The sequence below is a fragment of the Desmodus rotundus genome, chromosome 4, assembly GCF_022682495.2.
Source record: "Desmodus rotundus isolate HL8 chromosome 4, HLdesRot8A.1, whole genome shotgun sequence".
Taxonomy (NCBI): Eukaryota; Metazoa; Chordata; class Mammalia; order Chiroptera; family Phyllostomidae; genus Desmodus; species Desmodus rotundus.
In genome coordinates this window covers 38,956,566-38,975,181 of record NC_071390.1, presented here as the reverse complement: position 1 = coordinate 38,975,181, position 18,616 = coordinate 38,956,566, and the positions used below count along the sequence as shown (strand labels likewise).

General features: G+C 38.2%; 1 protein-coding gene across 1 annotated transcript in view; it reads left to right on the top strand.

Moving 5' to 3' along the window:
* The first annotated feature begins 777 nt into the window (after positions 1-777).
* Positions 778-18,616, top strand: part of RTKN2 (rhotekin 2) — a 67,969-nt gene continuing 50,130 nt past the window's right edge. Inside the window, exons 1-2 of the mRNA XM_024561433.3 lie at positions 778-1,048; positions 7,035-7,231. Coding sequence (XP_024417201.2) covers positions 989-1,048; positions 7,035-7,231 — 257 coding nt within the window. The 5' untranslated portion in view covers positions 778-988. The remainder of the gene's footprint in view (positions 1,049-7,034; positions 7,232-18,616) is intronic.

Sequence of the window (18,616 nt, the reverse complement as noted above, 5' to 3'; positions counted from 1 at the left end):
AGCTTCCTGATGCCTTTTTAAGGGCAAGTCAGGTTAGGCTAGAGACAATGGGTTTTGAGAACCTAACAAGGGCCTGAAATCATTGGCTCTACAATTTTGGTTTTTTAAAGATTCCACGCTTTCCAATTATGATTAATAACAACTCTTTAATTAAAAAGTCTTTGTGTTGGTCTTTAGGGACAGCAAGAAATGGGCTCTGGGAAAATCCCCATTTTGCTGTCTGTCACCTTGGATGTCGGTGGGGAAAGAGTAAGGAAGAGGTTTTCTGCAAGAAAGAACAGACTTCTGGGGTGAGGGGAGTCTGGAATTATAGAGAAACGTGGAGGCAAAAAGAACAGCCATTGTGAAATGCCTGACACGGTGTCTCACCAGCCTGATCAACAGGGCCACGATCTGAGTGACCCCGTGTGTGAGGCAGTGCAAAGAGCAAAGTGCGAAGAGCAGCATCGCTTGCCACTTGGTTCTTTGGGGGCGAGACCAGGGTCTCCTAATGACACCGTGTGTCCCCGAGCTGTCTGTAGGAGCTCAGCGACTGCAGTTTTGAGTCCGCCCTCCCCGAGTGCTTTGAACGGCCCTTGGTGGGGTGCAGGCAGAAGGCTCCGCATGCAAAGGGATTGCCTCGAAAACCACCAGCCTAAAACTCGGGGTTAGGTCAGGTGCGCTCAGGGGCGGACACTTTCCCAACAGCCCCACCCAATCATTTCTCAGGCCCGCCTACAACCCAATCAGCGCCTTAAATGGGCCAGCCGCTCCCCACATCCCAGCCGGTACCCAGAACTTGGGTCTCTGAAAACTCCCCGGAGGGAGGCGAGGGGCGCTGGGCGCACCCACTGCGCGTGCGCGCGCCAGCTCGGAGGTCCCAGCGCCCCGTCCCCCTGCGGCCGGGACTTGGTACGACCGGGCGGTTGGTGTCCTCTGCGGCTCCAGCCAGAGGCGGGCTTTTCAAATCTTTGGCGGACTGGCAGCTGCCTGGGTTGTGGCTCTGGAGATGGAGGGGGTGACCCAGAGGGGTTCCGAGCTCGGCCTGGCGGGGCTTCCTGCTCGGCAGGTGAGTGAGGAGGGGCCCGGCTTCGAGCCTGCACGCCGTCGCTGGGTCTCGTCGTCGGGGAAGCGCCCACTCCGCGTGTCCTCGTATTCAACTGTGGCCAGAAACAAAGGGCCGCGCTAGGAGACTGTCCTTTGGAGGGTCTGATGGAGCTTGGGAATCTGCACACACTCCCGTCCCCGGTTTCTTGGGGAGGAAACAGGCCCAGAATGGGGAAGAAACAGGCCCAGAATGGGGAAGCGATGCCAGAGCCCCGCCGCGCGTTTCCAGGAGCACCTGTCCGCTGTCCCTCCTCACCCAAGTCTGGGACACTGGTCTCTTTGCAAGTGTAGGTGACGTAAGGGGAATGGGATCCTCGGGACTTCCTAGAAGCCTACCCAAGGCCAATAGAGGACAGTTTGCTTATTTTACTGGATTTGATGGAAAGTGTAATTACTGGAGCAAGGTCTGCACACAACATAAATTTGCAGGGGTGGGGTGGAGAAGCAAACTTCAATGCAACCTCTGAACTCTTGGTTTGAGAGTGGATTCTTTTTGAATTGGTTAGAAGTTTGGTGATTTTATTTAGCCTTGTAAATGTGTTAGAAACCTTTTTACTTCATATAGATCAACATGATTTCCTGGTAACAGTCATTTAAATAATATCCTTTCCACTCTTAACTATAACTTTAGGGTCTTAGAAGAAAACTTTGATATCTTTAATAAAGGTGGATCTTCACTTCCATTTAATCTCCACTTTCTTTTACCTACTTCTGAAGTAGGTTAAGCCATATGAAATAGCCAGTTTTGTAGGTCAAAATTGGCAGAATATTAGCAACTTCATATGATCCAACATATTATCTTTGCTTAGAAACCTGTTATCTTTTCCAGAATCTTAAAAACCTTAGCAGATACAAAATCGTTAGGAAGTCTTCAATAGCATTGTGAAAAATTAAGCAAAACAATAATCATTATGCAAAAAGTCCAGTGCTTTTGTCAGTAATTTATGCTGTTTTATGCCAGCATTTTCAAATATTTCAAACATTTTGATGTAAAATACTTCTTTTCTGCCCTATCTTGTTGTGTACTTTGTCCTGATTGTTAACAAAAAATGTTGATTTCTAGTGAATTGCGGTTTATGGCACCTCTTGCACCCATCTCATAGTGGTTGGCGTAGCGGTTAAAGTATATTTATTGAGCTGTGTGCAGCAGTAACATTTAGGAATGATACAAAATAGAAGAGAGGATATGGTCAGGAAAGAAATTTAGCTACATGAAATGAAAATAAATATTTAAATATGTAAGCGCTGGGTTACCATACTTAACATTCCTTCTGCTGAATCTTAGAGAAAAATTGCAAAATAATAATAGGTTTCCACCTGACAGGAATATTGAGGGTCGAGAAGAGCATTTTATACTTGACTAACACTGAATTTTTATGTGGTGTACTTCCTTTGATATTAATGAACTTGCCGTCTAAGCAGGAGGGACAGGCACAAAGACTTTGGCCCTCTAGTGATGCACCTCTCCTCAAACCTTGGAGTCATCTGCGACTACTCACAGGATAGAACAGCAATTGTCAACCTTTTTCTTCTCATGACACAGAAAATATTACTAAAATTTTGCGGCATACCAGAAAAACTATTTTTTGTATAATTTTGATTCATTCACACTGCACAGCTATTGTTATGTTGGCTGTTGTCATTTTTTTTTATTAGACAACTAAGGGAAAATAGGTCAGTTCCCCTGACTATAAATAGTCAGGTATTGCATGTTTTAAAAGTTCTTGTGGAACATCAGTTGAAAATTACTGGCATAGAATATTGACTTCTTGAGTTAGATTAAAGTAAAAACCAAGTCTACTTGTTGTGCAACCTTGAGTAAGTTACTGTCTTTTCCAAGGCCCAGTTTCCATAGTTGTGGAATGGGTAATATGCCAGTCCCAGAAAGTTGCTGGAATTTGAGGACCTCTTTAAAATACAATACTTAGCATAGTACCTTCCGCTCAGGATGTGTTTGAGAGATGACTATTTTTGTTATTATTTTTTGTCCTATTTATATGAGCTATTGGGGCTGTCACCTACCTTTTCATACAAATGTTTAAGCTTTTAAAATTTTAATAAATTTTGAGAGGTAATACAATCACATTGCAGAAAAGTGAATGTATACAGAAACATGAATTTAAGAATTCTTTCTCCAATTCCATTCCCCAGAATGATTATTACTTACAATTTCCAGATTTTATTTTGTATATAAACAATTCTTACAATTTCTTTTAGAAGAATGCATAATGTATACATTCTTCTGCAATCTTTTTTCATCTTGGTTTCTTAGCTAACATGGTTTAACTATATCCATCAGGTGGCTGATGGTTTCTACCTGGGTTAGCACAGTTGTCTTACCAACAGCCTGACTTCATGGTTTTTTTTTAAAGTCACTGCTTAATTCCAACGCTTAGGCCATTTTCTTCGCACTTCCTTTGTGCTTGGTCTAGCTCTTAAATCCTAGTGAGTTTCTGTTTCTTACATAATCTAGATTTTTACTCTTCAGTCATCTCCCTATTTCATTTTTAGCCTTGCCCATTTATTTTTATCAGCCTGACTTTAATACATACAAGAGCAAGACAGTTTCATAGGCTTCTGTTGACTTGACTACAAGCAAGCCCTTATTCAGAAAATTGAAGAAGAAGTGGCAAAAGGATGGCTCTCCTCTCCACCCAGCTCTCTCCCCAATTTTCTTTTCTTCCTGGAAACGTGCATCAGACAGTTATAAGAGGGATGGATACAGGGAAATGAGCTTATGCCGCGGGTCTTAATCAGTCTTGACAGCAATATGGTCCAGGAAGGAGCAGTGTTATTTTTAGCTTCTTACTCTTCCTTTTTGAGGTCAGTAAGCATCACCATTGAATGGCCAATGGGTGCCCTCAATACATGATCACTGTTTTCACTGTGGATAGCACTAGACATCAGCTCTTACCCCAGGAGCACCTTGCATCCCTTATTAACTGAAGGCAGGTCCTTCGACTCCATAAAGTCTCTATTGGCTAGAGTCCCATAGCTTGAACAGAAAGGTATAGGTATTGAAAGAAGCTGAATGGAGAATACAAAACTGGCTAATACAACAGCCCTCCCAGGTTTATATCCAATCATCATAGAGCAGGGGAGGCAGAGTCACAGTGTATTAAGTATGCTAATTTGGCTGGGTTAGGGACCAGCAAATTATGTCTGTAAAAGGACAGATAGTAAATATTTCCAGCTTCGTGGGCCAGACGGTCTGTTGAAGTTACTCAGCTCTGCCCTTGCAGCTTGGAAACCACAGACACTACAAATGGGTGTGACTGCGCTCCAACACAACTTTAATTACAAACACAGGCCCTGGCTGGGCTGCAGTTCGCTGACCCCTGCTCGGAAGGGTAGACTTCCAATATTAATATTTGCTAGATGTATTTCATTTCCTTAATAAAAATTTAATCTTACAAATAAGGGTTTTTAAAAAAAATCTGATTTTACTTTTTTCCTCCTCTATTCCTCAAGCCTCTATAGTTTAATAAAGTCCTTATCAATAAATGATGAAGAGAAGACAGTCTTCATTTACAAGATGGAAACCCTGGAAACCCTAACCGATTCTTTCATGTGGCTGTGGCCATCTACTGGCTCCTTAGGGTGGTTGCAGCTTTCCAGATGGCTGTGGAATTTCAAGTCCCGCAGTCGTTCTCTGCTCTGGCTGCATATTGAATCACCAGAGGAACTTGCGGGGAAAATGCTCAGGCTCCACCCTCAGAGATCCTGACTGTTTTGGGGTAGATCATAAGCTTATGAGGCTTTCCTGTCTGCCTGAGGTAATTCTAATGTACAGCCAGCTTTAAGAACCACTGTGCTAGTTCAACTGGCCGCCTCACTGTAGCATTTAAAAAAGCAAAATTGAATTTAATGGCATCAGATGGTATTTGTTCATCTACAAGGTTCGGCTTCGAGTTGCCCCCTATGTGTATTCTCCAATTCTAACCAGCCTGCCAGAGTTCACTCATATTTCTATAGACACATGGGGTCACATAGGTAGTCTTATAATTAGTTACTAATTACATTAAAGAAGAATTTACTGGGGGCCTGACAAGTCATAAAAAGACAAAATGGAGTTGTTGAAGTTCAGTCACGTGTAAAGAAGGAAAACCATCAAATGCCTGCGTTTGTGTAGTGTACCAGTTTTGAGTGATACTACAAGAGAAGGTTTTTATATGCAATGTAATTACAGGAGATAATTAAACAGATCTGTTTTCTGCAAGTGACTAGTATATTGACTGATTTGAATAGTCATCTAGTTCAATTTCTCTTTGGATCATCTTCATAGGCTATTGCTTTCCTAACTAGCTTTTCTTTTTGAAAAGATTGTCTTTTTAACATCTGGAAGTTTTTTAATGTTTTTTTTTTAATCCTTGCCCAAGGACATGCTTATTGATTTTTTTTACACAGAGGGGAATGGAGGGACAGAGAGAGGGAGAGGAACATCAGTTGACTCCTATATGCACCCAGACCAGGGTCCAAACCAGCAATGTAGGCAGGTGCCCTGACTGGTAATTGAACCTGCGGCCTTTTGGTTGCGGGAAGAGGCTCCAACCGACTGAGCCACACCGGCCATGGCAACATTTGGAACTTCCATTATTAGATTCCATTCGCTTTTTAAAATTTAGATTTCAAGCCAAATAAAAGGTGAATTATAGGCTTCATTTTTTTCACCACATAAACCAGGATGGTCATTTTATTTTAAAAATAGACGTATTAGAGCATTATTACATGTTTGTAGTATAGTATGTGATGATTTATAATTTTTAAAAAGCCGCTGTGAATTAAATCGGAAAAGTACATGTCAGTTCTCAGAATTTTAATGTTATGTATGAAACTAGTATATAAAGTCGGGCCATAACAAGATCATTGTATGGAATAAAAGACTTCAGAACTAAAATTATTTAGTAGTTTTATGGTGACTCTTAAAACTAATATATATCCAAAACTATACTCTAAATCTCTGTCCCAGGTAACTAAAACTTATGACATTTTCTGAGCACAGTGCTTTCACTCCACTGCTTCTGAGATTTTATTTACATTGCTTACCATGGCAAGTAGCCCGTTCCTCCCTGATGCTAAGCCATAGTTTCTTTGTTCAGCGTCTATTTTAGAAAGCTTTTCCCTTGTTAATTCAGTGTCATCAGCCACAAGTTGCTGTTCCACGACACAGCTTATATGAGATGTACATGTGCTGTATTGTTCACATTAGTTATTATATTACTATGTTAGTTTCCTGAAGCTACCATCATAAATTACCTGAACTGGGTGGCTTAACAACAGAAATTGATTCTCTTGTAGTTCTTCTGGAGGCCAGAAGCCTGAAATCCAGGGATCTGCAGGGCCACCCTCTGCTGAAAGCTCTGGAGGAGAAAGAACCCTTCCTTTCCTTTTCCAGCTGCTGGTGGTTGCTGGCAATCCTTGGTGATCCTTGGCTTGGTCTCACTGTTCCACTCTCTGCCTCCATGTTCCCGTGAAATTTTCTCTGTGTGTTTTTCTGTGTCCTCACACATCATTCCTGTAAGAGTACCAGTCATTGAACTTAGGGCCCACACTAATTCATTATGACCTTGTCTTAACTAATTACATCCGTAAAACTCTATTACCAAATAAGGGCACATTCTGAGGTTCCAAAGGACATTCTATTTGGGAGACACTACTTAACCTTGTGTAGTTATGATAAGAATATATCATGTTTCTTGCCTTCGTTTCTGTTCTTTTTATCCAATAGGTTGTAAAGACTTCCAAAAAAAGCAAGTAATTAAGGTTTTGCAAGGAGCTTTTTAAAATAGCTCTATTTTTTATACTGAAATACATGACTTTGTTACTTACCCAATGTGGTATAAAATTATAATGATATCTAGTACATTTTCCATGTATTGGGGTAAAAAGAAATGTTATAATTTTGTATTTTTGCTATTTAAAGAACGCTTTTCTCTCTTTTTTTAAAGGACGGCAGCATTCAAGAAAAAATAGATTTAGAAATTCGGATGCGACAAGGAATATGGAAACTCCTCTCTCTGAGCACCCAGAGAGCCCAGGTTTTACATGCAGTGAAGAATCTCATGGTGTGCAATGCTCGGATCGTGGCTTACACATCGGAGCTGCAGAAACTGGAAGAGCGGATTGCAAATCAAGGTGGAGGAGGGTTAGTGACATAGTTTACTTACGGTGCCTTAAACATTTGAATTAAAAACATAATATAACTTAAGGTCGAATGTCAAATCAGCAAAGCCTTTAAAAAATAAGTATCCTGAAGTAGTCTCTGATACCATAAACATTTTGACAGGAGAGCTCAGAGTAAACTTACTATTAAGTATGCATTTTTCACAGGGCAGTTTTGTTGTGCTCAGTAGTTCCAGATTGTAAAATTAAGTGGTTAAAAAACCTGTCCTCTCAGCCTTCCTTCCTGCTCAGCAAATACCTGTTCCAACTCAACCCCGTCCTTTGGTAGTGACTGAGGCAAAAGTCAACAGCACCATTTTTATGTGTTTCCAAGATCAAATTCTGTTCTCTTTTCTCAGCCCAAGTAGCTACACGAGTTTGTCTTCTCTAAATTCCAGGTGATGTCGAAAGACAAAATATGTTTGGGAGATAACAGATGGCATCTCTGTTTTATAAAAAGTATGGCTCTGGAAAATCAGTCATATTTTTCAAATTGCCTGCAGGTATCTGAAAATTCAATCTCAAAGCAAAAATAACAAACACACACACACACACAAAAAGCAAGAACTGACAGAATATTTTAAGAAGGACCAAGAAAAATAGTTGAGTATAAAGAAATGTAAGTTAAAGGAAAAACTAATGGCTTAAAAGTATGCTAACAAAGAAGGTACTAGCTAAGAGTAATGGAAAATTAGGTATATAAATTGAAATCAGTGGACAGCAAAATTAAAATGATATAAAATCTTATAAATGGAAGGGAACTTAAAAATCTGCTAGCATGTTCTCTTCATTTGGTGAATAGAAGCCTTAGGCACGTAACTTACTAAGACGTGTAACTAGCAAGTGGCAGAAGCTAATGAGAGGGTAGTTAGGGTTGCTAAGTAACTTCTGGTTTTTGTTCTCTGTCCTTCAGGCCACACTTTTGGGTCAGGTCTTGGATTTGTGTATGAACTTTACATCATATCCTATCTGCAATGCCAGGTCTTACTTGGACCTAAGAATTGACTCAACTTAGTGGCTCGATGTTGATTTCTTTTTTAATATAAATAGTCTTACATTACTCATTGCTGATCAGACTTAAAGCTCCAGCATGGGTAAAAATTTCTTTTTAGACATTAGTGGCCTGTGGGCTGTTTACAGTGCCATTTTAAATTTTTAAAAAGTAAGGTATAATAGAGATCGGAGAAAGAGGTTTTTGTAAAAATAATGTATGTTGATGAGATTGTGATACAACAAAGCCTTGTGGATAAAGTAGCTAGCATTCGTTGTCTGTATTTCCTGAGGATAGCTATTGAATCTTTGTGCTTCGTTTCCTGCATTACAGTTGGCGTGGTAATATTTACATTTAAAAATTAAGATTGTATATAAAAACCTATTTTAATGCCTTTTACATAATTAGTACTTGACAAATGTCAAATGATTTTTATTATTACTTATGCCTGGCATTATAAAATGAGATTATCCCTCTATCATAATACAGGAAAATAATTTTCAGACAAGATCAGGCGCGTTCAGGGTGGTATGGCCATAGACAAGGGAAATAGTGTTCAAACAGACATGGCATACCCTGGTTTAAGTCAGCACTTCTCGAACTAGGTCACATCTATCACTGAGGGCACAGGAATGTATGTCAGGAGAAATGCAAAGCCATAGAATAAATATGGCACACCTTCTTACAGCATGAATTTTTAGGGTGAAGCATGAGAACTTTAGAATTGTGGCATAGTTTGGGGTTTTTCTCCTCATGGGGATGGGTATATGTTCCTTTTCCCAGGCTTTGTAAGGGTATTTTATCAAGGGAATATATTTCAGTGGAAAAGTTTAAGAAGCACTGGTTTAAGTACAGTGTGAGACTGACTATTATATCATCTCTCATAGTTACATAGAATATTCATCTGGGAACCATATCTGTCCTCCAAATTTATGTTCTTTAAGTATTTATGGTATTCTACGGGAGATGTATTCCAAACCCCCCCCTCCCCGTGTAATGCCTGAAACTGCGGGTAGTACCAAACCCTATTCAGTTTCTGTAACTCTGTTGGAAATGTGGCCACAGCTTTTTCATCCTCAGACACAGCCTTCCCAGTAATTTTATATTTTTCAGCCCACAACTGTCCCTGAACCTATATAACCATTCCCTGTTTTTGCAGTAAATGGTTTTGTGTCACTTGTGTCAAAGGGTCCCTTGCTGAAGTCCTCATACAGGCTCGATGCTCTCTGGTATAATACATTGCCCTCAGTTGGAATAGGTTTTCTGTTCTTCTTTCTACCCACAAATTTAATGCCTTGTTCATCTTAACTAAACACTTACCTGTGCTGTGCTGTGGCTGAAAAAAATTTTTTTAATCCTCAGCTGAGGATATGTTTATTGATTTTAGAGAGGTGAAGGGGGAGAAAGAGAAACATCAATGTGAGAGAGAAACATCCATCGGTTGCCTCCTCCTGTACATGCCCCTACCAGTTATCAAACCCACTCCTAGGTATGTGCCCTGACCAGGGATCGAACCCACAACCTTTTGGTATACAGGACAACACGCCGACCAACTGAGCCACCTGGCCAGGGTTGTGACTGTAACTTTTGCAGTTTGAGGTACGACTGCAGAACTAGCACAAATTTCCTTTTCCTTCTTCAAAAGTTTATGTATAGAGATGTTCTTACCACAGTTCTTGGTAACTTCAGCATACAATTTTTTTCTTGCCTATTAAGTTGAGAACTTCTCCCTTTGCTTTGGCATATCCAAATTGCCAGACCACTACTGTTGTGCACTGGGGCCATTAAGTAAAATAAAGGTTACTTGAACACAAGCATGGTGACACCATGACAGTTGACCTGATTGCCTAGGTGACTACTAAGTGACTAACGGGCAGGTAGGGTATAACAGCGTGGATTGCTGGATGAGGAATGATTGATATCCCAGGCGGGACAGAGCAGGATGGTGTCGGATTTCATCACGCCTCTCAGAAATGTGTGCAGTTTAAAACTTATGAATCATTTATTCTAGAATTTTTCATTTAATATTTTTAGACTGCAATTGACTGTGGATAACAAATTGTGGGAAGCAAACTGTGGATAAGAGGAAACGACTGTAAAATGAATTGTGAGTCGGTCATTTTCTTAATTTGGCTGGATGATTTTTCTGAAGTTACTGATTTATAAAAATGGTGAGTAAGGCCCTGGCCGGGGAGCCCAGTCAGTTAGAGCGTTGTTCTATTCGCCAGCATTGCGGGTTCGTCTCTGGCCAGGGCACACGCAAGAAGCAGCCAGTGAATGCGTTAACAAGTGGGCCAACAAACGGATGTTTCTCTCTCTCCCTCTACCTCTCTCTCTCTACAAAGTAAATCAATAAATAAAAAATTAAAAAAAAAACATTAAATAAGTTGAATCCCTGTTGGATTTATATAACAAAGATAGAAAAATATTTTGAACTCTCAAATGAAGATGTGTATGATTTTTAGCTCCTTTACTGGTTATCTTTGATAGATGAAAATAGCTTTGATGCTATACACATTTGTATTTTTTCATCATTCATATAAAAATATTGTCTCACTTAGTTATTGAATTATTTCTGCTTTTTAGAAAATCTGGGTATTGTATATTAATTCTTTTGTTTACAATTTCATTTTATCATGTGCGGATTTAACCTGAGTTCACTGACCAAATGCAACTGGAAAGTATAGTTCTTGCCTTCTTATTACATAAAAATGATCTAAAGATTAATGAGAGTCTAATAGTAGGGTTTCTGTTCCTTGAAGAAAATTATGTAAATCATGCCATTTGATTAGTCAATCAACTCTTTACCAATACCTACTACTTATAGAACACTGACTAAGTACTCTGCTAGTATATCCAAATTAAAAAAACAGGATTTGTCAAAATATGGGGATATATGAATATTCAACAGTCAAATATTTTTCCTTTAAAGACTTAGTTAGCAGTTTGTTCCTTAGCTTGGTTTTAATAGTCTTCAAGGTAGAAAAGTGCTCTGTTTTTATATTGCTACCAGAGTTAAAATAGCATTTTAATGAGTCTGCTAACACTACTCTATCTTCTCTAAACTGGTATGATCAAGTGTAAAAATAAAAATACAAATAACACATCTTGACGTTTTCAAAGAGAATCAGACCAGTAAGAAACGGTATAATTAAGAGAGGCCTAATGGGAGAGTTGCATCTGAATCTTCCAGATCATGGAAGGTGGACAGAGTTTGCTTAGGTGAGTAGGGGAAAGAAGCATTCCAAAAAAGGAAGATAACAAAATAAGAGCTGAGGGTGGAAGATGAGCATGAATTATTGAAGAGCAGTGAAAAGTTATGTTTGGTTGAGGCTAAAGATCAAGCCAAAGTTGACAAGGAAGGGGAAGCGTGATAGGGAGATTCAAGAACATTTGGAACGCTAGGAAGTTGATTGGTACTGACGGCCTTTCTAGGTGCCAGACTTTGAGCTAAGATGTTCACAAATGCCACATTATGAACCGAGAGAGGTATAAGCCTATTTGCTAAATAAATATTCATGAACTAGGACTCAGAAATATTAGATAACTGCTTCAAAGGGCACAGAGTGACTCTGGCCAGGATGTGAACCCAGATGAGTGAAGCCTGAGCACCCCTCACCTGCCAAGAAGAAGCCCATGTACTTTGTCCTACCCCAAGTTGCCCTAGTGAGTTCCTATAGGACTTCACATTTATTTCATTCTTTATCCTTTATTTTTTTTATTTTCTGCAAGAAAGAGACATCATAAAATGGATGTTTGGGAGGGTTATCTTGTAATAGAGTATTGAAAAGGATGGTGAAGCAAAATAATTGAAATAACCAATTTTTAGGAAATGTATTTGAGAATAAGGCACACATGGAAGTGATCAAATAGTAACTTTTGATGAGAGAATTCAGGAGATCAAAACTAGTGTGTGAGTTTTGTGTTTTTCTAATAAATCTTCTCTCAGAGTTCTCTTGATTTATTAAAATAAGCAAATATTTTTACTTCATTTTACAGCCTTTTAAAATCAAGATTCCAGGAAGTAAGCCTTAATGCCCCGAGTCATGTGTTGCATTCAGTGACTTCATTTCTGTGTATCTAGAATGGTGCTAATCTTGTGTCATTCTTGGGAAAAGTGAGGAAATGGTCATTCTTTAGTTTAGATGAGGAACCCCCCATTGACAAATCAGTTATATAGTCGTACCATTTATTCTTTTTCTTTAGAACTACATAGCTGAGAATATCAGTAACTGGTCAAATGTCCTAGTGCCATACTTTGGTGATTCTGTTTAGAAAATGATTGTTTCTTATTTCTCCTCTGGCGGAGTGGATAATATTTATATACTAACTTTCTACTTGTATCTCCACCTTCGTTTTAGCCTTTGATCTACAATTAAACATGTATAACGTTTGCTATCCATCTTTTTGTTGTGCTTCCCCAAATCGTCTCTTGTTTGGAGGAAGCTCAGGAGCCAGCTAGTGTATTCCTCCACATGTGTACATTTTTCTTTTCCTTCTTTCATGTTTACTTTTCTTTAGTTTTGGTACTTAAAGGGCAGCGTGGCTGGATGCAGATCCTTGGCAAACACCTTTCCTTGAGTTTCTTGAAATCCTTGCTCCATCGTTGTCTTGTTATCAACAAATGTCTAATTATTTTTCCTCTGTAAATGACTGATTTTCTTCCTTTATAAATGACAGCCTGCCTTCCTTCCTTCCTTTCCTTCTTTCTTTCCAGAGGCTGAAAATAGATTTCTTTATCTAAAGTCTGATAATTTTACTGGAAAATGTCTAAGGCTTAGCATTTTGGTTTACTTAGGATCGTTTCAATGTGTAGTTCAATTATTTTATTTTCAGAAAGTTTTTCTCAAGTTAAAACCTCCAGAATAAAGCATCAATTTTATCTCATTATTTTGCTTTTCTTATTTAAGGACTCCAAGTGCACAAAATTTGGATTTTCTTTGCTTGTCTTTTATGTCTATCACTTTCTCTTTAATGGTTTTGAACTTTTTATTTCATTTTTTAAAAATTTCTCATTCACCATGTACTTTCATTTGTACACTCATTTGTGTACTTTCAGTTTTATCTCTATGTCCTTAGGCATTTTGTATTTTTATTTCAGAAATGATTTTTTTCCACTTCTTTCTTGGCCCGTCATTTTTTCTTCTTCTTTTTATATTACATTTACTTTATTAGTCTTAATTTTAAACTTGAGATTCCTGGTTTTTTTTCATAGTTGAGTAGCTTATTTACTGTATTTTTCAGACTATAAGATGCACTCCCCACCCCCAAATTTGGAAGGAAAGGGGGGGTGCATCTTATAGTCTGAATGTAGCTTACCTGGCTCGTCTGGGGGGCTGGCGGTGGTGGAGTGGGGTTTTTTCCCTATTTTCCTCTTCTAAAACCTAGGTGCATGTTATGGTCTGGTGCGTCTTATAGTCTGAAAAATATGGTAACTAATTTATTTTGGAATATCATGTTACAGTTTTGTTCCTTATTTTTTTGAGGAATGGGTAGTAGAATATTTCTGTCAGCTGAAGCATTGTGCTTCTTTCTACTTTCATTTTATAGGAGCTTTCTATGGATGTCTGGATACCTTTTTTTGTCCCTAATATTCGTGAAATATGTAGGATGCAGGGTTTCCCAGGGCCGAGTCACATGACTGGGGTGGGGAGGGCAGCGGTGTAGAAGGGCTTACTTGGTTTCTTAGTTCAAGAGTATTATCTATTTTTGGAACTGTGAAGAGCAATTTCTTTAATAAATGGTGCCCTTTGGGAAGTGGGGTGGTTGGGTGGTAAGTTGGGTTTCTGATTCTTTGATGGTACAGTGTTACCTCAGTACTCACCATTAACTGTTCTAGAACTCATGACCAGGGTGGAAACTGAGGAGTATCGAGCAAACGTTGAGTGCTGAAACACTTTTTTTCTTGTCAAAATGCGACAGGTATGGGGTTTGACGAGTTCTGAAGGCAACGAGTCCCAGGATATGACTGTATTTTGTTTCTTGGGGTATTTAACTTCATTTGCTATGTCTCCACTTTTTGTCATGGCTTCTGAACCAGAATCTTTTGGAGCAGCTTCCTTTCAACTCTCTGGGACCAGTGCTGTTGTATGTGCCAGGTCTTCTGTCCATTCTCTTTCCTTTTAGGGGAGATGACAAGTTGATACTGCGTTTTGCAATGTGCACCTGACTCTTTACTTGGGTAAGGCCTCCAGGAGGTGGGTTTGATGGTTTCAGTTGTTAATTTTCCCTTAGAAGTCTATGTTCTCTGGTTATGCTATAGATGTGGACGACAGGAGATTTTGTTTGCTTTCCTTGTGGGTCTGACAGCTTTTGTAGGATGCCTGAAGAGATTGTGGTCTCAGTGGCTACCATTATCTTACAGGAACTGGGAAGTCATACTCTTACCACTAACGAATGTCTTAGTAGCTCTTTCACTTAAGCTCCGAGTTAAATACTGAAGCCAAAAATATAAATACAAAGTAATCTTTGTATTTGTGTAACATTTTCAAGAATGATATAGAATACATATAAAATATTATTTCATTCAGTAGCTTTGAGGTAGGTAATTGTTTCCTCTATTTTACGGATGAGGATGCTGAGGCTGAGAGGTTAGCAGCAACTCATTAACAGAACTAGTTACTGATGGGTAACATTCAACCCTGAGACTTTATTGTCTAAATCTACTGCCTGCTCCATCAAAATGATTGTGTCTTATTTCACCTCATTCAGTATTTTCTAAACACTTATGGAGTGTCTTAGAATGTATTGTATATATTAAGCACTGGTGATTCAGCAGTGAACAAAACAGACCAGAAGAAAGCCCCATTCTTTTTTTTTTTTAATTTTTTATTGTTATTCAATTACAGTTGTGTGCCTTTTCTCCCCATCCCTCCACCCCACCCCAGCTGAATGCCCCTCCCTCCCCCACTCCCACCCCCCCCCCCCTTGATTTTGTCCATGTGTCCTTTATAGTAGTTCCTGTAATCCCCTCTCCTCACTGTCCCCTCCCCACTCCCCCCTGTCCATTGTTAGATTGTTCTTAACTTCAATGTCTCTGGTTATATTTTGTTCCCTTTTTTCTTCTATTTATTATGTTCCAGTTAAAGGTGAGATCATATGGTATTTGTCCCTCACCGTCTGGCTTATTTCACTTAGCATAATGCTCTCCAGTTCCATCCATGCTGTTGCAAAGGGTATAAGCTCCTTCTTTCTCTCTGCTGCGTAGAATTCCTTTGTGTAAATATACCATAGTTTTTGGATCCACTCGTTTGCTGATGGGCACTTAGGTTGCTTCCAGTACTTGGCTATTGTAAATTGTGCTGCTATGAACATTGGGGTGCACAGGTTCTTTTGGATTGGTGTTTCAGAGTTCTTAGGGTATAATCCCAGCAGTGGAATTGCTGGGTCAAAGGGCAGTTCCATTTTTAGTTTTCTGAGGAAAGTCCATACTGTTTTCCACAGTGGCCGCACCAGTCTGCATTCCCACCAACAGTGCACTAGGGTTCCCTTTTCTCCGCATCCTCTCCAACATTTGTTTGTGGATTTGTTTATGTTGGCCACTCTGACTAGTGTGAGATGGTACCTCATTGTGGTTTTAATTTACATCTCTCTGATGGCTAGTGATGCTAAGCATCTTTTCATATGACTCTGGGCCCTCTGTATGTCTTCCTTGGAGAAGTGTCTGTTCAAGTCCTTTGCCCATTTTTTAATTGGGTTCTTTGTCTTCCTGGAGTGGAGTCATGTGAGTTCTTTATATATTTTGGAGATCAGGCCCTTGTCTATGGTATCATTGGCCAATATGTTTTCCCATACTGTTGGTTCTCTTTGTAACTTGGTGCTGTTTTCTTTAGCCATGCAGAAGCTTTTTATTTTGATGAGGTCCCATTTGTTTATTCTTTCCTTTATGTCCCTTGCTTTAGGGGACATGTCTGTGAGGATGTTGCTGCGTGGAATGTCTGAGATTTTCCTGCCAATGTTTTCCTCTAGGACTTTCATGGTGTTATGATTTATATTTAAGTCTTTTATCCATCTTGAGTTTATTTTTGTGTATGGCGTAAGTTGGTGATCAGAAAGCCCCATTCTTACAAAGCTTGCAGCAGTGATATTCTCCCCTTGCCCCTACTCTCCAATCTAACTTTGTTTTAACTTTTGAAATGCTCTATTTGGCTTTGTAAAAATAATACTAGTCAAAGTCACATATAGAACCTAAATATACGTATCATTTAACAGTATTGTGATTTTAATAATGCCACAATAACTAATTTCTTAAACTGTAGTTGCTTATATACTGTAATAAAAAAAAAGAAAAAGTGTAGGTTGCAAGAGAAAATTGCACACTGCTGGTATTTCTACAGTAAAACACAGCATATATTAAAGACATTATTGATTTTATTTTGTAAACTTTACATTATTTAGTGTCTTTTGAAAAGCATTTATGTCAAGGTTTGGAATAGAAAACTCATCCTCTCAATTTAAGATACTTTGAAGGTATTAATTTTATACCACATGGTGTTAGAATGGTTTAAAATTCCATGGTAAGCATTTCTGAGTGTTATAGTTTTTCACTCATTTGCATTGGAGGTGAAGAATTTTATAACCTGCTTTCAAATAATAGAATCCCATTTAGAATTCTTTTACTACTTCATTAAGAAAATATAAAATACTTTTTATCATTGTGTTATTTCTCATTATAGCTTGTTAATTTTGGCAAAGAAATGCTATTTTACATTCCCACGTGGAACAATATAAAATAGAGTAATCTGTAGTTACTAGGTCAATTTTAGTACAGATTTTTGAGCAACAAAGTAGCTGATTGGCACCCTCTGTTGGTCATTTTATTTACCTACATGCAGTAATATAATAAAACAAAGATGAAAGTTTGTCTTTTATATTTTTCTCTGCCTTTTAAATTAGCATTACAAGTCTCAGCAAAATAATACTCTAAATTGGGTTTCTAAGAATAAGGTACACTATTATTTAGCTGTGCTTTTATTTGAATAATTTTGTGGTTATTTGCTTTTTCCTCAGGCTGGCTCTCTAATTATAGCATTTAGAATTGGCATTAACATTGCAGATTTTCAAACAAGTACTTAACTGTAGGAAACTATTATCTACAGTAGCACATTATTAAACAGATAATGTTTAACAATTTTATTGTCAATTTGGATTAATTAGAAAATATCACATTTTAGCACCCTAAATAACAATTTGAGGAGTTATTTGAATTGAAAATAATTCAAGCTTCAGAAAAATGAGGCTAAATTACTTCAGTTCCTCTCTAATTTTTTTAACAACAGATTTAATTATTCTGTAAGATTATATAGTTAATTGGATTTATGTTATAGTTTGATAGTGTTTGTATGTAATAATTTTGTTGATTGGTCCTAGAAATGCCAATACAAGTAATTTATAATTATAGGGAAGAAAGCTGTACTTTGCCAGGTGTTTGAATAGTTGGGAAGGGAAAATTTTTTTTGGAAAATATTCAACAAGTCTACTTTTGGTCGCTCTAGTATTTCAGAGTATTACTTGTCTGCCAAAGCCTCAAATTTGATCCAATTTAATAATAGCTAATGAATCTCAACTTGAGCATAATCTATGACCTATTCCCTAACACTCAAGTTACTTACCATATTAGAGCTTCCTTATACTTTTTCATTGAAATAAGTATTTTAAGAATTTACATTATGCGTTGCTCATATAGAAGGTGTTTTCAGAAATATTAGTTACAAATGCCAACCAACTATATTTCTATCTGTATTCCTTGTTCCAATTTGAGAAAATTGAGATTTGTGTTTGATTTCTAGGGGCCTGTCAGTGTACTATTTTCACCAAAGCATAGCAGACTATTCAATTGAATTTTCCACTCTGTGATGAACTAATAAACAAGTTAATGTTCTTCAACATGACAAACTAAACTTAATTATAGAATGTTGAACTTGACTCTGTCTTAAATTTCTGATTCAATAAAACATTATTGTGGAATAATCAGTCAGGACTTCTTTATTTCACTGAGTGAATTCCTTATTTTAATATAAATACTGCTGTGTTCACAAAGTAATTAGATAGGATTCTGCAAATGTATGTCTTTAAGTCTACTACATTACTCTAGTTATACCTAGTATGCGAGTCTGTGAATACCATGTAAATGTTCCCTGTAAGCTTACCACTTTAAATACATTAGTAAATTATTGGGTTGGCCAAAAGGTCCATATGGTTTTTTTTCTGTAAAATATATGACACATTTTTCATTTTCACCAATAACTTCATTGATTTGGATATTTTGAATATGTGATGTGTAGTATAACGTTGATGTTCTGAATTAATGTCTCTATTTGATCGCTGTCAACGATTGGTCTACCTGACCATGGAGCATCTTCCAGCGAGAAATCTCCA